General features: G+C 34.9%; 1 protein-coding gene and 1 long non-coding RNA gene across 8 annotated transcripts in view; one reads left to right on the plus strand and one right to left on the minus strand.

The window, feature by feature from the left end:
* LOC114945987 (uncharacterized) overlaps positions 1-24,293 on the plus strand; it is a 141,847-nt gene that overhangs the window by 52,579 nt on the left and 64,975 nt on the right. For all 3 annotated transcript variants that reach the window (XR_014924475.1, XR_014924474.1, XR_014924473.1), the window contains exon 2: positions 5,963-6,047. This is a non-coding gene — a long non-coding RNA (uncharacterized LOC114945987). The remainder of the gene's footprint in view (positions 1-5,962; positions 6,048-24,293) is intronic.
* The window catches only part of LOC114945984 (serotriflin), a 59,061-nt gene that overhangs the window by 11,055 nt on the left and 23,713 nt on the right, over positions 1-24,293 (minus strand). For all 5 annotated transcript variants that reach the window (XM_029322368.2, XM_029322367.2, XM_029322366.2 and 2 more), the window contains 2 exons: positions 7,159-7,256; positions 5,737-5,873 (listed from right to left, as the gene is read on the minus strand). In XM_029322368.2, the coding sequence (XP_029178201.2) occupies positions 5,737-5,873; positions 7,159-7,240 (219 nt within the window). In that variant the 5' untranslated portion in view covers positions 7,241-7,256. The remainder of the gene's footprint in view (positions 1-5,736; positions 5,874-7,158; positions 7,257-24,293) is intronic.

Below are 24,293 nucleotides of genomic sequence, written 5' to 3' on the forward strand. Positions count from 1 at the left end.
AAAAATATATTAATTACTTATGCAACGCATAAAAATTCAATATTTAAATCTTTAACAGAAAATAGAAAATAAAATTTTCTACAAGAATCTTTTGTAATCAAATATCTACGCTTTCATTAGACTCGCGCGAGACTATACCCCTTACATCCGTAACGCTGCGCGGTTCCCGCGAGACTGATTCTCGTGCGAGGCATCGCGAGCGCGGGACCGATGGTCACATGACCAGTGGTCACATGATCAGTGGTCACATGACTAGTGGTCACGTGCCCATCGGTCCCGCGCTCGCGATGCCTCGCACGAGAATCAGTCTCGCGGGAGCCGCGCAGCGTTACGGATGTAAGGGGTATAGTCTCGCGCGAGTCTAATCAAAGTGTATTTTATCACAAAAAATTCTTGCAGAAAATTTTATTTCTTTGTTCGTATTTTCTGTTAAAGATTTAAATATTAAATTTTTATGAATCATGTAATTAATTCATTTCTATGCATGCATTACAATAATAATTTTATACAAGCGTTGCAATTTTTAAGGTTTTATTATTAAAGAATAATATAACTTCGCTTCGCGCACGTAATTATATTCAATTAAACTAAACAAAATGAGAAAAAATATATAAAGATATATTTATACAAAATAGTTCTCAAACAATATAATAGAAATTCGCCAAATTAAAATTATGAGATACATAATAAAAATTCGGCGATTTAAGATTATGTATATAATATAAATTCGGTGAATTTAAATTATGGTCATAGCATCAAGCAACTGTCATTGCGAAGATTAACAATTTACTAGTTGTAAAATAAACAATAGAAATGATATCAAAGGAGCGCGCGAAGTGCGCGCTTGTGTCATCTAGTAGGGTATAAAAATGTCAAATAAAATACTTTATTAAATATTTTAATCTCTTAAACACAAGTTGATGATTTTCTATATAATTTCAATCTTGAATTTGTGAAAATTTTTTAATATTTTAATAATATGTTAAACAAATATAACTCTAACACAATTATTAATATATTTCTCATACATGATTTTCATTCATATTTCAATTATAAATTCTATGTTTAATATACTAATATATTTTACAATTTATATATATTAATAAATATACTAAACTGCGTAATTAAAAATAATGTAGAATATAATATAGAAAATAGATATAATATAGAAAACTTTAATAACTATAATATATATATATATATATATATATATATAATAAACTTAAAGTAACTCAAGTAAAAATAAATAAAATATTATGTACATGAATAAATATAACTTTAATTGAAAATGACAATTCAAAAATGAGTTGTGAATAAATGATTTAAAGTTGAATTGAATTTTAAAATTGAATTTTAAAAAATCGATAATTAGATGCATAAAAAATGTTGCATTAAGAAAAACTTGACGATTGTCAAGAAATTCATAATTATAGAAGCATGATGTTCCGTGAAAATTTCTTCAGTATGTTATTGCAAAAAAACTTAAAATCTAATTAAATACATGTAATACGAGCTACAAGCCGTGTTTACGAATGCAAGAAGTTTTTGCTGTAAACTCGCGGTAAAAGTTTCTTAACTTTCCTGCGACTCCTTAATTGCTCGTTATATGCAAATATCGCGCTTTCAAAGCCATAATATTCGTAGAGGCGTTTCTAGGAAGTTTCTCGTGAGAAAACGCTGCGCTTCCTCTATCTTTCCGCTATTTTTTTTTATGTTTCCCTCTACACAAGTTTGATATTGATGGGTTCATTTAATTCTCCTTAATGAATCGCGCGTATAGCTGCAATAACTGCGACTACATTACTGAACATAAAAAAGGTGATGCAAAGTTATTTTGCATTCTACGAGCCTATATTAAGCTTAAGAAACTCAGAAGCTATTCGAGCAGGTGTCCTTAATCAGAAGCGCTCCTTGATTTATGCATCTCGAGGCGACTGCTTCTTAGCTCGTATAAAGTTGACTCTGAATTCTAATCAGTACCAGCTGCAATATATTCTATGAGGCACAATATACTTAAAAATTACATTTTTCATTATTTTTTAAAAATATATCTCTTTATGTTAATATTATATTTTATGTGCCACATATTCTCTCTATATGTACATTTTACATATGTATATCTTTTTTTTTCACAAAATATGTATTACAAAATGAAACATATAATTCTTATATAGAGTAGAATAAAATTATTTATCGTAAATATAAAAATATCGGGATAAATAGACGGTAACATTTTCTGAATCGTTCTGCATTATTTATACATTTACATTGAACAAATAAAAATCACGCGAGTTAATTAAAATTGTAATTTCTTTAAAAAAATTTGATATTGCGATTTTATTTATATAAGAATTAATTTGTGCAAAAGTAATTTACTGGCGAACAGAAAACGAAGAAAAAGAAAAAACGATGATGTTAACTAGCTTTGATTTTAAACTTCGTCTATTCGTCGATAGAAAGAGCAATTCCCAATATAATATCCTCTCCTCCGAGAAACAATACATTGCACACCTCGGGTTTTCGCCGGAAAAACTCCGGATAACAGTCGCATTTCTACGACGTAACTCCTGCCGAAAGTAGCTTTTACGGCGACGTCGCCGGTAGTTTCCGTGGGAAAAGAATTTAAGTGGGAAGTCGTGTAACTTATAACCAAGCTGGAGATTGGGCGGAAGAAAACGACGAGAGTAGACGGAAGAGAAGATCTAGAGATAGTTTGACCACGTAAACACCTGTCCTCAAATACGCACACCAGGTCTCTTTCGGAAGGAAATTGCAGCAAACAATAAGAGTGAAAACTCGAAAACATCAAATTAATAATCATCAAATAATTTAATATGTCAAGACTCGTGATTGTGATTATTATTATTATTACGAAAAAAATTTATTTAGAAATTCGAAAATTATGGATAGGGATCGTGTCGGTTTGCTTCTATTTTTCTATGCGTTTTTTTCTTTTCGCCTTCATTAAGTTTATAATTTATAACATCCGTTTCATTTTTTTCTTTCTAAAGACAATCAGATTTTAATTCGTATCTCTATAAATCTATTACATTAGATTACTAATCTTGTAGTAAATGATGCATTTCTGCCCGTAATATATCTTATTCTATATTCCGACGTGAAACAACGAGAAGCGAGTGATATATAGTGTATATGTTTGCGTATATGTTTATAGATATATCGGATAATAACGTCGATACAAGCCGGAAATTGAAATCTTGCACCGTTCTCGACGGCAAACCTCGAAAATTTAGTTTTCTGATCAAGTAAACCACTACGTAAGGTAAATGTCTGATCAAGTTCGCCATTTTGTGTGCACAGTGCATTTAATTTATCCTAAAGTCGAGCGTTCATTAAGTAATTCAAATATCTGATATATAATAAAATTATGATTATATTAAATTATAATTTTATTAAATATTTTATTAAAATTAATATTATATTAAATTATATTTTTATTAAATATTTTGCGTGCGTGTACGCGTATGTGTGTGCGTGGTGTGTAGAACTTTTATAAAGCATGAGTTACTATTTATGTATTTACGTCCTTTTGCAATTAAAATTATGTATCATTAATGCATGTTTTATTATAAATATTTGCGATTAAAATATTTTACAGTTAACTAATCTTTTATCAATTATCTATTATTTTTGAAACACGAGTGCATACTTTATTATTACGCTTTATTATCAAAACAAAAAAGAGAGAGAGAGAGAGAGAGAGGGAGAGAAAGAGAGAGGTGTATGTTATAAACTATAAACAATAATTGCTGCAGGATTTACCACTCTGCAGTTTTGGTAATTTCCCGGAAAATACGGAAAATATACATCGCGAAATATTAACGGATAACGAGCGCTTTCGCCGCTTAGTTTTAATCAGTTCAATTAACAGTGCACATTATCCACCGCAAAGTTGCTGAAAATCCTGAATTAAATGCGTATTGTGCCGCAGGCGGAAGTTGAATTACGTAGTTACGTACTTATTTCTTTTTTAAACTGTTTACATTTCCAGAAGAGTATCCGCTCAATTGAGCGGATGATAATCATTTCTTTGAACGTTATGCATGTAAATTTCACAAAAGCAATAAGCATTTTTAATTGATTTAACAAATTCAGAATTGTCCGCCAACTATATGATTTAAGTTTCTTCCACGATTGTCTGACACTCAGAAAGAAGAAAAATTGCCAGCACTTTTTTGTTTCAAATGATTCTGAATAATTGTTGTCAGTAATTATAATAGTTTATTTTTATTTTCTTAAATATTTGACGATATTTATTTTAATTTGCATTATTATTACAAACTTATTATAATTTTTTAAAATGATATTTGCTAGATTAAAAGCGCGTTATCTTATTGAAATTAATCATAGAACTCGAATAAAAAAATCTGTCAGTATCGATGTCGAAGTCAGCATAGCCGAAAGACTATTCTCAGTTTCGCAAAAAGAAAAAGATACAGGAGCCAGAGAGTTTGGAAGGATTCCATTTTGAAAAGTGACAACGTATTGTCGAAGGCACATCGAAAGATGGGCATCTGGGAAAAATCGATCGAAGTTGAAAGCGGAACGAGATTTCGCTAGCTCGTATCATTCACGAACTCTTGTGCGAAGGAATCCTAAGAAGATCCGATTCTCCCAAAAATCCACAAAAATCCTCAAAGCTTTCAAATTTAAAATAATCCGATTAGAAAAAATTAAATATATATGATATACATTTATATATTCGATATATGTATATAATATAAAATAGAGTAAAAACAATCGAAATTTTCATGCGATTTATTTTGCGTACAATTATTTCAAATGAATAAAAAAACATGAATTATTTGTCTATTGCCAAAAAATTGTTCAGTCACTTTTTTCCATTTTGAATGATTTACTTGAAATGACCAATATAGTTTGTAACATTAATATGTGAAGGTTGCGGTAAAAAACGTTGTTTTATTTATACCGTATTGCAAAAAATCTCAAAGTACTCTCTGCTTTCATACATCCGTGAACGAAAACGCATCGCTGCCGCGAGCAGATGCAACAATGACAGGTATGTCGAAGTTTTACTTTTTCTCGTATCGACAAACGCGAACGAGTTTGCGAAATATCGCGATGACCCCTGTCGAAATGAAATTTACAGAAAGACGTTTATCGGCGCGAGGGCCCCGATGAAGCGTCGTAAACGTCCACTTCCGCCCAACAAAACTGATTTTGCTTTGAAGTTCAAATCGTGCCGATCAACGGAAATCGGATACATCTCGACCTCGTGTTTCGCAAATAACACTTGTATCGACGTACAACGCGCTCGTGTTCTCGGAGATTCTATATATATCTTCGCAAGCCGTTTATCGCTCAATCTCGGCAGTAACGCGATACTTAACAAGTGGCTATCTTCTTGGATTTATTTATGAGACAATTTTTTTTCACTCTACATCCATTTATATTTAAAATCTATATATGTGCGTATAAAATATAGAGCTATAGGATATTTTTTAAACATAAAAAGTCATGAAAAGAGAAATCTGTGCTGAACTTGCAGGCTCTGCAACTGAATTATTGATACATGAAATAAGCCAATGTCAGCGTACACAATTCTAACGACAATCTTTCAGACAGAAATACAGGGTTCAGTTTTTGTCAATGAAAATTTGTTGAATCATCGAATCTCATCTTGGAGGCGCTGCAAGTTCATTCGATCGAGTTCAGATCTCTCTTGTTAGATGGGGATATAAATGGAATTCTTACCATGACAAGCATGTTGGCTGCAGTTGGCTCGACCTGCGTGCGAAAATAATTGTGTGTCTCGACGATTTTCTGCCGCACCTTGCTGTTGGTGGTTTTTATTAACTCAACGGGGACACGGTCGCCGTACAATCGTGGCGCTGAAAACGAAAAGAGAGAGACATCCCTTCAATAACTGACATCTGACAATTCTCCCTTGTGACAGTTCATTCTCATTCTTCTGTTGCAGAAAATACGAGGGAAAATCTTGAGCGAAACCAAATATATCTCGCAATCAAGACAATGAGATACAGGACGGATAGAAAGATTGAAAGGTAAGTTCTGGTTGCATGCAGAAATAAATCAAATTAAAATTACATATATTTATTAATATATTTATATAGCACGAGTTGCAATGGAGATTATTAAAGATTGTTCAAGTTTACAAAAAGATAAATGTATTTGAAAATTAATTTTCTCGGAGAAACATAGTCTAGTAAAAAACTGTATTTTACAATTTTACACGAAAAATTCTTTTCCAATTATTTCCCTTTGGTTTTCCGGCTTATCCTATGTAGCAATAAAAAAGGATAAAGATATAACAGGGGATACAAAAGTTTCACGTTGAGCGTTTCTATTAAATGAAATTTTCCGCTGTTATTCACGATATCGGAAGCTTCCGACGTATCGTGTCGGAAATTATCCGAGTATCTACGATATAGGATAACAACATATTCCAATCGGATACTACTCCGAACGTTGTACGATCGCTTTTCAGTTGCCTTTTCGACGACGATGCATGTGTAATTGTTTCCGCGTGCGTTTAAAAAAAAAATAGAAACGAAGCCCTTTTCTCTCGCCTCCGGTATTTCAGGTCGTCAAAAGGATTGGCGATTTATCCTGAAGCTATATATCGTTCGCGAGCCCGATCGGAAACGCGAGTTCTACGACTGGAGTGTTTCCGACAACGGTGTCGCTGGGTATTTTTCGGCAATCGTGGATCTCTCTTTTGCTCTCTGTCGAAATCGGCTTACGCGACGGGAGAAACAAGTAGTCTTTTCCAATCGTGACGCGAATTTCATAATCTGAATTGACTTTCTCGTTCGCTCGCGATGCATCGAAAATCTTCCGAATCGAGGATATTCACGATTAGAAAAATGCGGTCGCGTTTTCATCGAATATTCGAATAATCACGCGGTACGATTTTTCAACGCTTGTATAAAAAGCTTCGCGAACTTCCTCTCCTCGGATAGAAAATTTAACGAGAGTAATAATAAATATGTATCTGCTGTATCGGCGAAAGAGGGAATAATTCTTTGAAACGGAGGCAAGAGATATGTAAATCGCCATTTGGAGATAAATATCGAGTCGGGTTTGAAAAATAATATTTTCCTGCGATAATCGCTCGTACAAGATTTTACGTTTATTTAAAAAATCTGTACTCACTGGGCTTGCTTCTGTGAATTTTTCGTGGCACGGCAGCTGGCAGGGCCAGAGCCACCAAAACGTTTATCCAGAACCACTTCATTATTTTCGCTTGTAAACTGAAACAATTAAAATACATAGTCGAATTTAGAGATTATGTCGAACATAATATGCATAAAAAAAGATCTTTTCAAATTATGCGAATGAATATAGATTCTTCCCTTCCAGTAAACATTACTTATTCAACGCAACGCTAAATCACCGAGATACCTTCGACGTTGAGAAGCAAAAAAAAGTGCAAGCGGAACGAGATCTCTCCGATTGTTTCGTGGAGGCAAAATCAATCTCAAATTGAGCGAGAAAGCCGTAAACGAAGTCTCGTGTACAGTCTTTCCGCGATTGTATCTCGATCGATCTTTTCCCCTCGTTATTCGTTCCGCAGTATAGATGCATGTACGTACATACGCGCGTACAGGTCTTGGGCGGGACCTTCACACCTGTGTGCGCGGCTCATTAATCACCATTCGTCTCGTCAACGGCAAATTTCATTATTTCTCGGCTTGCCGCGAAACTGTGTGTCCACGACGCGACGAGAGTGGGCGGTCTCCCTTTATCCCTGCGGACGCTAACAACTCTGGACAACCCTGCCGCACTATCATCAATAGCATAGCGCGACGGTGAAACGTCAAAGGCAAATGGCACGTACGAAGACGGATTACGGTTCGGCGCCGTGTTTATTCGCGTCCGCGCGCGCAACAGAGCGAGCGAGATCCGCCCGATTTTTCCCGCAAATCGCTCGGCCGGTCAATAACAAACGCCCGCAATGATACCCTGTTTCCGCGCCGTTCGATCCTCGATTTAATCGAAAAATTTCGCGGCTAAAAAATTTGATTGCCCTCCGCGTTCGAATGTCGATTGTATAGGGGTTTCCGGAAACACGTTGTTCAACATTATTCGGTCGAGTGTTGAAGCTATGCGTTATTAAATATCGCCCGGAAACATTACTTTTTCCCTCCAATATCTTCTTTCTCAATCGTTACACTAGCTCGGATAATTATGATAAAATAAATTAAATTAATTAATTAATAATAAATTCTTGACTTGCTCTCTCTATAAATGCGAATTAAAATATAATTTACGTTAGTAAATCACTTATCGTATCTCGTCGAAAATAAAACATTTATAGATTGTATTCCATCGTAGGAACGCGTTTCGGCAACGCCGAAAATCATCTTTTCTATCTTCGAATCTATCCGTCATAAGTGCTTCGTAGTACTCCATAATGTCAAAGATATGCAAAAAGGTTCGATCGTACTGAACGTCAAAGACACATTTTGTTTCCTCAGAGTCCTGTGTGCGCATATTTCCATGTGTGTGTCCGCCACTTTTTATTTTCCCTCTTAGAACATTTCCCGAGCGAAAGATATATTCCAATTCTTCCTCCCTTCATCGTTTCTTCGTCGTTCTCAAACGAAGCGCATACAAAACGGTTTAAGATAGATATACGATACATATGGATGCTCTGTGTTTCTCCCCTTGATTACATTTTGATCGTTCAGCCTTAAAATTGGGTTCAGTGGAAAGTGCAAATTCGCTCGTTCGATTTGAAATACGAGTACGTCAAAATTATAACGATTGCAAATCTTTTATAAATTTTATTTTTATTATGTATATTTTATATACACAATATTGTTATTATACATGATTTATATATATATTTATAAACATTTAATTTTAAAAATTCAACTTCAATTTTTTTAAATTACTTTATATTTTAATATTTAATTTAAGATTGCAAATCTTTTATAAATTTTATTTTTATTATGTATATTTTATATACACAATATTGTTATTATACATGATTTATATATATATATATATATTTATAAACATTTAATTTTAAAAATTCAACTTCAATTTTTTTAAATCACTTTATATTTTAATATTTAATTTAATTAAATATTAAAATAAAGTTTTCATTTTAATTAGGTCAATATATCTGCACATGTCTAAAAAAAAAGATATAAAAATAAAAGTGGAGAGATAAATCTCGAGATGGTTTTTGAATATATACGATCGTCTGCAAAATTTAGCTGAATAAACTGAAACTCGACGAACATCCCCGATGTATTAATATCTTGCTCGGAATCCTCGTAAAGTACTATCGACTAGCGGCTTCTCCGGGGACTCCGGGAAACACTAATGCAAGCTGACCAAACATTCGGAATTTGGCACAGGCTGTTACCGTTCGCCACGACATGCTAAGCATATGGCGTGCAGATGCCCGACTTGTAATAACTGTTTGCAATTTCGCCGGACGTCGGCTAGTTGCGCATATTTGAGAAACATAACATAACAAAACAACGCGAAACGCGATGAGTTTCTCCCGATGTGGAAATCTCTTGGAAACGTTTTACGCGACACATCTCGCGACAGACTTCTTTGATTTACGATCTTTTCAAACCATTTTATATTGTTTCATCTCCAATGTTCTCAAAATTATCTCTCAGCTTTTCTCAGCTTTCGGTTTTTGTATTTCACTTTTGCCGCTCGAAATGTCCTTTTTGTTTCTACGTACAATATTATAGCGCGAGCTTTCTACATGAGTATAAATAAAAGAAAATTTTATCAAACAATATATACGTATGATTTATTGTTCTCTTGTACTATAGTTGTAAATGTATTTACACGTAAAAGTGCGAATTAAATGATATTGAGGTGAAAAGGTGAAAGGGTGAAAATGGAAAGAAATAAACGGGTTGCGTGGCTGTAACAATTAAAATTGTTATTATTTTAGTAATAATAATTAAAACTTATATTATTTTAACTCAAATTATTACTTTGTAAGTTATTCGTAATGATATTGTTGCGACGAATAATTATACGATACACACAAATTTAACTCTGTTTAATTGAGCTATAAATATTTGATAAATTCAACTTTACTTTAACTTTTCTATTTAACTCACGTATCCACTCACAGAAATACGTAAAGCGTGTATTATATTTCAGAAATCATGTACGACTACATGCGCGCATGTACCTAACTTGTCCCTTTGCTAAAGCAACATTTGTGGCTCGCCCGAGGGTTAAAGGGCCGGAGAGCCGTCATTTGTATTCCACATTTATTGCACGTTTGATGTATCGTGATGCGGATAGATGTAGTTTATTCTAACGCGGCTGAACAGCTCGCCTTTATGCGGCGCGATGAAAGCTAGTAGTAGAAGCGAGAGAGAGGTCAGCCGTGTCCGACCACAGCCGAGCGTTTCTACTGAAATTCGCTCTCGCTCAATTTCTATGCCGCGCTATTATTATTTTCTTTTTTAATTCCTTTATCATATCGCTTTTATCATGCCCTGTACACATTTATCGTCGAGTTTGAAATGCTGAAAAGTGTTCTACGAGCGCCAGGCTGATTTTTATCATTCAAATATCGTATTAAAATATCGAAAATTTTTTTCTCTCTCTCTCTTTCTTCCGTGTTAGTTATTCGAGTTATAATACTCGCAGTAACAGATGAACGAGAATGAAAAGTTGATGAGACCAGAGACGAGTGCCGAGAGACCCCGAGTTCCATTACCGGACAGAGTCGGTTATCACGAGATTCATTATTACGCCACGTACATGTTAGTCGAGGAATAAAGGGTGTCGTCCCGGCCCTTTCAGTAAGAGTCAAAAGCGGCAGTTCGTCAATAATTCAGGGGAAATTTCCGAGCGGGATAAGCCCGACCGGGGAGGTAACCGCGTTTAATTTCGCGACAAAGTCGGACGAAGTATGGCGACACACGAGACAACGCGCGTTCTGAAACATGCAACGCGCAATATCGGCCGCGTGTAAATTGCTCATAAATATTTTCACTTAATTTCGCTCAAATCAAGTCCGGATAACAACGCTCGTCCGTGACGGATTAACGTCCGGATTTATAATTAAAATCGTAATCGCGAGGAGACGATCGTTGGGTCTCTTTCGAAGGGAACGACGGGATTTTATATATATATATAGGCTTAAAATAGAACGTTGTTATTAATGAATTGGTGAATTTGTTAACGAACCCGACTGGCCTCGACAATTTGTTTCGCGATCGCGAATATTTTGAAACGTAATGCAATCCGACACAATCGTGATCGATGATAATATCGCCAATTATTCATATTTATACGTTTATTCGTTAACGTAAATATGTAAAATCAATTTACGTGCGTTTTCGAATACAAATGATTAAATTAATTAATATAATTGGCAATTTGAGCATGCGATAGAGGACTACATGTATATATATATATATGATATAATTACAAAATTGAGAAAATTAATTTTAAAACGGTAAAAATGGCGATTTTCTTCTCGCGTGTAAAAGTCTAATTTTTCGAAATATGATAATTTTGTTAAAATAATTGTGATGTTATACTTTGTAGAGCATGTTGTAGAACATGTCCCGAAATAGTGTTATTAATTACATATAGTTATGTCGGTTTGCTTCTCTTTCGCATTCGCGGATCGAAAGTCGAATTACGAATTAGAAGCCCGAGAACGATCCTCTTTGACTCTCCGTTGCGGTTGGAAATGGGAAACTTTATCGATAGTTTCGCATTCCTCGCCATTAAACGCGGTTCTCGCATTCAACTGAATCTCAAAGTATCTCGCTAATGGGTACACTCGGGCTTTTGTGCGTTAAACTCTGAACGAATCGTCACCACATCGTTGTCGCCGCTAACGAACAGAAGCATAAATCGGCAACACAAAATACGGATTATATTTTATAAAAATATATATGTACATAAAAGTTCACGCGCAAATACGATTTGAAGCAGAAAAGCGACTACAAAGATCCTCCGATTATAAAGTTATTATATAATGTATATTGAAATATTATTCGACGGTGAATGTTAAAATTTAAATTTTTATCTCTGTATTATTTTTTCTGTTCCAATAAAAATGATTTATCCCGACTGTATTATCATATCACATAACGGGAAAAAAGGAAATACAACTCGTAATTCTAAAAAAATTGTTATAGAAATTGTATAATACGAAATTAAAAACAATATATGGAAAAATGTAATATAATTATTATTTTAAATATATTTATACATATGCGAAGGCATTTAAATTTTCTCAGAGACTATTCTTGTCTTTTTCTTCTCTTCTATCATATAATTTCCACGCAACAGCAGAATTTAATGCGATTTATTTCGAGTCCACGACTCGATAAATTTTTTTGTTAGTTTACTATGTGTTATGGGGATTATAAGGCTGCCCTTAGAAAGAGAAATTCGATTCCGAACTCATTCAGAGAATATAATTCCGCTACTGATCGCGTCTTTTATTGAATATCGTACAGTAGTATTTTACGTAGCATTATATTCGCGTATTTTCTAACTCGGATTTCCGACTTGAAACCGACGAAGTAAATTGCAAATTTCCATTGTGCCATAGAACACGATGATCAAACAGCCAGGTAGTGGCGCGCATTCGACGGGAGTGTGTTGGCTAGAAACGTTTTCTAGAAGTGCTCTCTCGTGCATATTCATGGTGGTTGGCTGAACACTCGATCGATTACCAATAGACACCACGAGCACCAATATGGAAGCTAATTTCGGACGCGAAAATGTTGGCCACGAGGTGGCCCGCACAAAGGCAGAGAAGTAAAATAAACTACAGAGTAATGAAAATTGAAGGTGTAACAAAACAGATCGATTGCTAGTCGATAATGTTTTGTTTGTAGTGCATCGAGCAAGGTGTGCATGTATGTATATATCGCCATTTTACATACTTTAGGTACGATATTATATCATCAACCTTTATAAATTATCAATTTTGTCTTAATTATGACGAGAAAAAAAGAGAGAAAGAAAGTAAGAGAAAAGAGAGCGACAGAAAAAGAAGTAAAAAAATTGTTGAATAAATTGGACATTTTGATGAACAATAGAAATCGACAAATTAAACTTGCATGGAAAATTCAAGAGAAATGCATTCTATTTTTTCAAAGTAAATAAATATATTTATTTATTTTATTATTATATTAAATTATATATAAATATTATTTAACAATAACTTTTTCAACAAATTAATCCTCTCTTCTCTCTCCTAAGGAAAGTAGCATCACAGGTGAAAATACACATGTCATTTCGATTTGCGTTTTAATAATTTATTTTGTCAGCTGTCGCGATTTTCATACGACGTTACAGTTATTTATTATGAAAAATCAGAATAAATAAAATTTAAAAGCGGATGTGCGGCCGGCGATACATAATGATTCTTTCATTTTAATGGATGGATGCATTCGCGAATTCCATTTCCCTTTAATGCGACACGACGCATGCTATATATGCGGGTAACGCGCGATGATTTTTGCACGAGTTCGACGCGACACAATGCACCGATGCACTCAGGCGCAACGTTTTCCCGTCGCATAAAGCGGATACTGGAGCAGATATTTCCCGGTGACCGACTCATGTATATGCATCGCGGTTGGAGACCCGTTTGGTTGTCAATATCAATGTCAACTGGCGTTCAAATTTAACAATCCAGGAGGAAACTGACGCTCAAGGTTGACGATCATTTTTGCATTCCTGGTTTGCAACAATGAGATTCATTCAAATCTCGATGATCTCGAATAAAAAAAAGTAAATAAATATCATACGTGCGTGTCCATGTTATATAAAAGTGTTACTTTATTTTATTAAATTTTTCAAGTTTCATATTATTCATTTTTATACATCTTCGAATTTAATTGAACGATACGTTCAAATTACGGGACGAGATAATTATCCGAAGGTGCACGTAAAATGGTTCGAGAAAATAAAATTCGCAGACGGAGAGAACATTGCGCTTCGCGTCGATTTGCCTTTTTTACCTTCTGCTTCCACTTGGCAGCCGAGATAAGGGAGAACGCGCCAATAAATATGTACGCGAACTTTCTAGGACGCAGAGGGAGAGGACAGGTTTTTCCATCTCCGAACCGTCGAATTAATGGGCGCTCACGCTCACCGCGATCGCATTTACCCGATATTTTACTCGCGCCCGGGCACGATTGGAAAAAGTTTAGTGACGGCATTTCTCCAATTGACGAACGACTGGGAGAAGAAGCGGCCATCGGCGACTCATTGCCGGCGCTTCTGGTCTCGCTTGACAGCTCCGCTAGATTTCCGCAATCCTTTCTGCAGGACGAAAGACTCTCTCGACGAAAAGAGAAATCGGAATGCAAAAAAAAAGAACAATCCCTATACTTGTCTCTTGTGGAAAAGAATTTCCCGCTTTAGATATCCCCCTATGATTTTCAGAAAAGTGTTATCGAGAAATACGGGAATGCGGCGTTGAATTTTTTAAATGAATGGAGATAAAATTTTTTCGACTGAAAAAGGAATATTGAAATATACATGGTTTTTATATTTCGTAAAAGCGAAAAGCTACATATCACTCATTAAATGTTGGAAAATAATGAAATTTCAGCGTAAAAAATGATTATTAATAAGACTATGTATATTGTTGAAAATTTCTCTCTCCAAAGGATACAGAAAAATGGATGTCAAACAAACTTTTTGCTGCCGTAAAAATTCATTTACGGGCATAATATATCTGACATATTAATTTAGAATAACGGGCGCGAACGAACGGGAGAGTTGAAAGCGTGGGAGAAATTTCCGCACCGGCTGACGATACACGGCCGCTTAAATGGTGTTTCGTTGCCCATGCACGCGCGGAAACAGCACGTTGAATGGATGCCCCATAAGCCCCATATACAATCTCGAATCCCCCAGACTCGCCGCAGCAACGCGGCAAATGGACCGAGATATCGCTCGTCCCGGAACTGTGATCAGAACAGAGAGAGACAAAGAAGGAAAAAGAATAATCGAGTGCTTTCCCGAGACATGTATATCCAAATTTCGACCAATTTTGAATGAAATAATATCGCGCTGAATTACGATATGCATCAATTATTAAATGTAAAATTTTTAATATCAAACATTTTTTTAACACTCCCATCTACACGTATGGTACTTGTCGGAGTCGTAGATTGCGATATCAAGGAATATTCTATTGCTTTGGCGATTCATGGACGATTGATTTCGAATAAATCACGTACAATGCATATATTTCAATAAATCATTCATAACGCGAAATTTATGACACGTAGTCAATAAATATTAAAATAAATTTTTGTCGAGACGAGGAAGAGGATGAATACCGAAATAAATTATTATCATTCTGTTGATTTGCGTACAAGCAAGATATATTACTTATATATGTTTTTCATAAATTCCATTCGGTAAAACAAATTTTTCTTACAGTTTCCTACTGCATTATATTAATTAAACGCTTTTCGGTAACGCATAAATGAATTTTGTATCTATTTTATTAACGACAGAAATTTGAAATGACATTGGCAACTTTATCCCGATATTACTTTATCCCGAGTTAAGTCGAGACGCGATAATCGCGAAAATTAATTAATCACACAAGTTGATAATTGCTAATTATAATATTCAAAGAAAATAATTGCACCTTCTAACACCTGTCGCAAACTTTGAGAAATAATATAACGATACACAGATTTGATAATATGTCGATTATTTATCAAAATATACATTTTGCACAATATATAAATGTTCGAAATAGGGTTTAATGTTCAATATTATAGGAGTTATTTGTTGTTTTTCTCTAATTAAAAGCTAAATCTTCTGAAAAAATTCTTGTATCCTTTTCTCGGGTTTTTTTTTTATAAACGTATATTTTTAGTGATAATCCCTAATTGTAATAATTAAAAAGATTGCGTTTGACGTTTTTCTCGTAATATACATATATCAGTGTGTTAGTGCTGCGTAAATGTGTAATATCAGTACGATACTGTCAGCCAAGGATGTAATATTGCCGCGAGTGAATTTCGTCGCGCAATTTTCGGATGCCGAGCTGATCGTAATTGTGTATAATCGTAATTTCCGTACATTTCTGCAATTTCTTCCATCGCAATATAGTTCGCGTCATGTGCCATCAACATCGAGAGTATCGTGCAAAATACGCAAAATATCATCGTATTAATTGTATTTTCGTGAATGAAGATCGTGTGTGTTTTTTATTTATTTGTATGTGTGCGTGTGTGTGCAATGAAGAAGCAACGAAAAGAGAAGGAAAACATCGAACAGCGATATGGAGTACAGATGGAATAAACAATTTATAATTTATTATATGTTATTTATGAAAATATTTGTTCGTTCTCTCGGAGAGATATAGTGATCCATTATGTCCATATATTTGATTTAATATTCTTCAGAAATGTATTACATTTTTTATTTCCAAGTATTTGAAATATTTATTTAAATAATTAAAATATGGTTATAAATACACACATGTATGTATAAAATATTTAACGTTATGTTGAAGATTTAAAATTTTTCTCTGCAGTATTTATATATTTATTCCTTTTCATATTTTATATAAATTGATATTAATTACATTTTTTTTCGATGCTTAAAAAAAGTAAAATCTTTATATTCAATATTTTATTTAAAGAACGTATATAATATTCAAATAGAGCGTAATAATTATTCTGCGATATGTATTAATTATTTATGATACTCTGCTTCATAATTTGAATATATTTGTATTTTATAGATCAATTTTCATGTACTACAATGCCGTTGCAAATATGTCGGTGAATTTTTAATTATTTTATATTTGAATATTGAAATATACAGACTTTTTACGGACATTATATCACACTTATATACAAGAGGTACGTATATACATATGTATATATAAGATAAAGACTAGCTCTCCAAGCACAGGCGTGTCTGCGAAGTCACGTTTCTTGAGGAATTATCGTTTCTCGCGCGCGAGACATTGTACCGGCGCAATTTGCTATTCAACCCAGAATTCGTGTTTGCCAAATAGTTCGTACTTCCGGCTGCAACCTCCAGTTTCCCCTCCGCAATCGGCGACATTGGCGCTTTATCGCCACTCACCTTCCTCCGTTCTCGTCGATTCTGTGAGCTTAACAGGGAAAAGGAATCGTAAGGGAAACGAGCGGGAAAAGAAGTCAACAATCCGTCCGCGTAATTGGATAACTCCGAGGATCGTTCGTATGAATGGAGTTTCCGTCCCGATATGCTGATCGGTCGCAACTTGCTAGATACCGTCTTGGGTACCGTCTAACATAAGATGGGTATCGGGAAATTTTTGCATTTTGCATGTAGATCCAAAAGTTTCTCAGACTCCCGGGATGATTCCGGATTCTCGGATCCTAGAATCTTCAAGTTTGCAATCTGGGATCTTGGGTTGACCACATTTTTTTTCTACCTTTTTTTTTTGCATGAGACTGGAGCGACAAGAAAGAAAATGAGAGTATATTTCCGTCAGGTTTAAGAAGGAATGAAATTAGGACGTCTGGAGAGCTATTTTCATTCCTTTTTTTTTTTTTTTTTTTTTTTTTTTAACTAACAAGATAATATCCTACTGTCGATTTTTTATTATTGCTATTCACCTAGTATAGCGTTTTATATACTTTTTTGCATAAATATTAGCATGAAATTATAATACGATGAAAAACAGCTAATAAACTTTAAACTTTATACATAAATAAAGAAAATTAAATTTTGAATAAAGCAAAAAATATTTAATTATTTACTACATTATAAATACAAAGTAAAACAAAGATAGAGTTGAATACAATATTGAAATAGAATGAAGCAGATTTATAAAATTCGCATATATTATTTATTATAAGACAGACTCGATATGAGAAGAGATATAATATAATAATAGATATAATATTTATGCAAAAATTATACAAGATAAAAATAGATATTATTTATTCTATACACTACATATTTTGATCATTCGATCATATCTGAATAATCAATAAATCTCTGTATGTACTCATTAATCCGTATGTGATAATCCAAAAAGATACCTTCAAAGTAGAGATTGGCTTTTAAATTTATGAAACTAAAATTATTAAATATTGATGGATTATCGAAGAGGGTTGTCTTCATCAAACTAATTTTATTAAAACTGCGGAACCGTAATTATTTACGAAGTATCGATGAGCTATTAGAAACCGCAGTTGATCTTTCTCTTTCTTTTCAACCTTTAATTTTGAAATCTTAAACTTTTGACATAATCCTATAATCTACGACTCATTGATCTTTCAAGTTCTCTACCTTCACAGCATAATAACCGTACATAAATAATAAAGAGTTCGGGATAAAAGAGAACGAGGTTAATCCATAATTTGCAAAGTACATTTTCGACGGTATTCATATTTAAATTAATCTTTATAAATCATGGAGTTATCTCATTTGTGCACCGAACTTTTCATTTGCTTCACATTTTTGGTTATACAATGTACTGTAATAATATTCATCAACTAGATGTAATGATATTTGAACAGCGTCTGATATTGGACGACATCTCTTTCTTTAGTTATGTGATAAAATAAAAATTTTATTTATCAAAATAAGTCTCATCTTTTTATCAAAAATATTTATATTATATCACATTCAAAAAATCAACTTTCTTATTAACCATTGGATATCTATTCATGATATAAGCAATCTAAAAATATCTTGAATAAGAGCTATCGAATCTAACAATGTTTCATTCTTGAAATTCTTCGAGTTATTTATAAGAATCTCTCTACATTCTACCGGTCCTCTCTTCTTTAGTAATGTCGACTAAATAAATAATTCTGTGCGAGTTTACCTCAATTTTAATGCTATTTATACGGATAAAGCCGGTGGGAAACCAACAGTGTTTAGAAACAAATACTCTCTGTAGAATAATGCCATCTAAAAGCATCGAACAAGCTTAAGTTTCAGGCATGTAATGCAAGTCGGTACGATATCTCGTGAAGAAATGGTCCTTGCAACTGTAAATGAGTCGAATCGCGAAAAGAAGAAGAGTTCGTACAGAGAGGAAAAATGGCAAAGAAAGTTTTAAGTAGTTTCTAAAGTTTTGCAATCGATACTGTCGCCAGGAACGGCCGAATAAATTCACCCCAAGTCGTTTTCGCAAAACTCGAATTCGTTCGCGATTTATCACAATCGCTCGCAACGACAACATCGATAGGCCATCGAATTAGCTCGTCGACTTCCTGGAAGTCTCGCCAGGAGCTTCGATAATAATCGAAAGAGAGCTGATTCTTCTGTCAAATTCGTATCAAACAAAAACATTTGAATTGCGTCAAATTAATATATTTTTCATATTTTGTGCACAAATAAACTGCAGAATTTTTGTATTAAATAAGTATTGTTATGAGTTGAGGCCGATAAAAAAAACTGTAATTTTTTAACTTTTATTGATTTTGTTTATACAAAAAATTACAGCGTTCCCCGTTCATAATTATCAGTATTTTAATTATGGAGAAGGATTTTTCAATCCGCATAGCCATTAAAGAGAAAAGCCCTTTTGAACTCAAAATCGGTAAAACAGTCATGGTCAGCATCGCCTTAAAGTAATGACGTTACGTTCGCCATGTTTCAACACGGCTATCCGCAAGTCGGAAGAAAATGAGAATATAAATTTGAAAAAAATTGCCAAACACCCCGTGGTGCGATCGCGTGCGGCCGAACGATATCCCGCGATTTCCTTCGCGCGGAGAGGCCGCGGCATCGAATTTTCCAATTTCGCCCTTTAATCGAGCTTCGCGCGCCCGTTTATTCTGGTATTTATTCGTCAATATTGCGGGAGCCGCGTGTATCGCGCCGCCCGGCGTATTGTACCCGGGAGATTAAAACTGCAATGTATTACCCTCCCTCAGGACGATCGAAAGCGGGTTTGGCGTTAGAGACTTACAATCCCGTGAACGCATTCCGCGTTTCTCTCTCTCGAACGCCTCTCCGTCGTTTGTGATTTATGGACCGTGTAACGCGAATCGCAAATTTATCCTAGAAACCGTAACCGTACAACCGTCGGTTTGTCTTTGACCGTAAATATATACCTCCAACTTTTTTACAACGAAAATCAGCGCAGGCGACGATGCATCCGTTTTTACATTCTTCTCCATATTTTCGGGATTTTTTTCTAATGAAGAATAGTTACTCGGCGATTTGATTATCGCGTGGAAAATGTTTGCCCTTTAGATATTGATCCATTTTCTATTCAGATTAAATTCCCTACCCCCGTATATTAAATCTCAAAATGATTCAAGTTAAATATACATATATCTTTGTCTTTATATCATAATTTTTTTATTTTATATGCAATGTTGATTTTTTATATGCAATGTTTGAATAATATTGAGAAAATCGTTTAATAAGTTCTTTCTTTTCATGTGAAATTTCGAATAATATTGAAGATTTTAACGAGAAATAATTACCAAACGAATTTTTCATCGTACGAACAGATTTTCTACGATTGAAGTTCTCTCTAGTTGAACATACTTTAACATAAAATATTAGAGTGGTCTATAGACATTTTAAGCTAAGCAGTTTTTCAAACTTGAATTTTTTACAAAGCGTGGAAGTTAGTTCTAATGAGTTTTCCTTCATACATAGAAAGTTCGGTTCTAGCCTGAATTTTAAAGGCACCGCATTAAATATTCGAATGGTCAATTTGTGGGGGAAAAAAACTCTTTCGTCAGATTTGAGTTTTTTCATCACAAGGTGAAAGTCATCTAGCTCGAGTTTCGCGGAGACGCGCCAAAGTTTCTGTACGATCTGATATACGTATTTTAGCAGCGCGTCGCATCTGCACTGAATGTCGGAATAGGTCGTCTTGTACCGAGAAAATCTTCTTTTAGGTCGGGATCCTCCCAGCCGGAAAACCTTTGTCATTCGCGAAAGTTTCATGGGGCTGAATTACAATCTGCTCTTATCCCAGCCATATTTTTCATCTGTTTTTGCACAACGCTGCGGTTACAAAAGGCCGCTTTCTCTCTCCAGTTCTATTAAATATAAAACTCCCGCATGATATTGCGGTGCAAAATTATAACGCACACTTTTTAGGTAAACAAAAATTTACAAGGTTTTAATTTATTTAAATTAAAATTTCAAACTCTCTAAAATAAAAATATAATGTATGTATATACATATATATATATCTTGATTATTATGTTGATGTTTAAACGGGTTTCTAGTTTTTTCATATCTGCGCTCTTTTTCACTCTTTTTTTATAAGAAAGAAAATAGCAAACTCTCTTCTAAATTTCTCGCATCCCTGAAATTTTTATCACAACTGCTTTCTCGCGTTCTTTCGTTTACTTAAACTTAATCCAAAGTTAATGAAATACTCATTATCAGGTCGATAGGCGTGTTTCATGAAACAGTAATCGCAGTAAGGCGTACTTTAAAGGGATCGGAGCACCATATGGTAGAGATGTACCGGAGGAAAGCTCCACTATACGTAGGTATGCAGTTTGTCGCAAACACACAGCTATAGATTGTGATTTATTTGCAAAACGGCAGTAGCGCCCAAGGGCTGCTTGGAAACGGTCACAAAGGGACTGCACTATTGCGTGTGTACATGAGTTAGCCATTTTTGCGCTGCAGTTACTGCGCTCCGGTTTCATTTCCCTGTTCTATATCTCGCTCCGCGGTTCCCGGAATATTTTTCATTTGCTTGAGATTTATATGTATATATACACACACGGAAGGGCGAAATCGCATCGATACGCGCTCGAACTTCGGCTTCGCCGTCGTTTACGCTGAGAATCTACGACGTAACGGAGAGTGAATTTATTAATCCCATATATAATGCGGAAAGTTACGGAGTAATCCTCCACGGAATATATTCAACGTGACAAATAAAGAGAGAGAGAGAGAGAAAAATTTTCAGAATGTTTCATAATTTCTCAAAAGAGGTGCATCCTACTCGTTACGGTTGCATTTTCTCTCGCATTCTTTCGCAATTAAACGCAGTTGTCTTGGAAAAAAATGTCAATCGATATCTGAGGTCGTGAACAAATGGTGGAGGAAACGGAAGGGAAAAAAAAAAACAAACTGTACTCGGGATGCAAAAGTGTCAACGTGAGTTTGGTTTCCCGTTAACGCGCTTCGCTTTTAATTTGTCCCGATTAACGTGCGCAATTACGCGCGCGAGTTGCCGATAACAAAGTAAACTCAAACCTGTCGAATCTCTTTAATTAAAGTCATCAGTTCGCATCTGCTGTCGAGGAAAAAATCAAACGGAGCGATCGCGTCAAAGAGCGAGAACTTCTAGCGTCGTAATTATTTCGCTCCCTAAGTCTAACAGGTCTTTCTATTTTTTTCCCCAACTATAACGCCCACCTTCTATTCTCTCCCGGAAAACTGAAAGTTATTACTCCGTCCGGGAGAGCATGCTTTATTTCCATTATTATTTGCCCGGTGAGTTTTCGAGCGCAAAGGCGCCCGACGTCACTCAGAAAGCTCATTATAATAATATCGGCCTAGCATTTGCATTGAAATGATAATTTGCATTCGCACCACAGCGCCGAGCTTGTCCATCTTCGACTCTTCCTTTCTCTCTCTCTCTTTTTAATCCCCACGAGCGATACGAAATATTTATTCTCCTCCTAAGTTGTACAATTACGTGAAAAATCGTCGTCCAACTGTGTTTCTTCTCTAGTGTTTTATATTATCGAAAAAAAGACGTACTTGAAAAAGCACATTATTTACACGATCCGCTGAAAAACATCGCGAAAGTGTACGTTTTACTGCTGCTTGTTCTACGTTTGATAACAAGCACCGTGCGATAACGCTCGATCGTGCCTCGTCCCGGGTTTTTCTATCTCTCCGGTATATCCGGTACTTTTTAGTCGCCTGTTCTGTATCTTTCATTTGCGATAGGATTTAGAGAACGCTGCGAACGAAAGGAAAGATGTTAAGGCACGTTTCAGACGGCGCGAGAGCGCGACGACGTGATTTTTCGTGACGCGAAAACGTTCACGGATTACTGCAATTCAGCACGCGCGCAACTTTTCTCGCCGTCAACGGAATTAATGCCTCTCTTCCCTGACGTCTGCTTTGACAGTCGTTATTGAAATTCCATCGATGGTGAGAAAATTTTAATAATATCTTTGCCGTTTCTCTCCGCGAGAGTGACGGAGAAACCGAAGGAAGAAAAAAAAGAAAAAGAAAATAGACTACAAAGTGTGAAAATGAAATCGGAGTAGATGTAGATTAGGAAAATATGATTTAACACGTATGCAAATATTTATTCACGTTTACGTAAATTTTTACTTATACATATTTATCGAATCTTTTTTATTTATCATTTTATTTTATATATTTTTATGTATTTAGCATTTATTTTATATAATATAAAATATAGATGTTGAAAATATGTATGTCTAAAATCATTGTTAATATGTGCGGTATATAAACAACTATAAATATTTTCAAAATAATAGTAAAATAGTCCACTATATAAATATTATATCAGGTTTATAAAATTTTACTGCAACGTAACATATTGCTATGCATAAATTAATCGAGCGATATAAACGAATGTAAAACGGTATTATCATTATTATATATTTTTTATAAAATTTTATTTGTAAAAATAATTCTTTACAAAATTAATTAAATAACGTTTCTTCAAGTATTCCTCAATCTTTCGCGATCATTTGTATTCGTTCACTTGAGAGTGTCCGCTTTTAACTGTCGCGTTGGAAGATTTTTCTGATTCTTTAAGAGGAGAATCGCGTAAACAAAAGGTGACGTGCCGTTGATCGGAGAATTAATTGTTGCCTTCGGCAATCTGATCGGCGATATAATTAAATCTCGCGCGTTGTTTATAAAGTTTCTGGGGCGGAACGCGCATTGTTCTAATGCTATAGAGAGAAAGAGAGCTTTCCTCATTTCGTTCCGCGTGGACGATTCGTTGCGCGACACTAATGACTTTTCGCAAGATCGTCGAGAGTAAATCACATTCGCGCGCGAAACGAAAGAAAAATGCAGCTGCGTAAAGCGCAAAGCGGTTCGTCCATAAATCTTTGGTTTCGCGGTGCCTTCATTCCACGGACCCTTGGTTCCTGTGGTCCTCGCTTTCATAAATTCCCGACGCGGCGCAACGGAGATGTGCTGTGTTTCAGGAATTCTTAATTCCACGGTTCCTCGATCTCTCGCGAGCTCTCTCGCTCGCAGTCTCTCACCCGAGAATCAATACTTTTGCGCGAATTCCGCGCGGAAAAGAAGCAAGATCTGTGGGTTTATTCAAATCCGCGAATATCAGAGCT

Source organism: Nylanderia fulva, unplaced genomic scaffold (assembly GCF_048542155.1).
Source record: "Nylanderia fulva isolate GAGA-0341 unplaced genomic scaffold, ASM4854215v1 Scaffold18, whole genome shotgun sequence".
Taxonomy (NCBI): domain Eukaryota; kingdom Metazoa; phylum Arthropoda; class Insecta; order Hymenoptera; family Formicidae; genus Nylanderia; species Nylanderia fulva.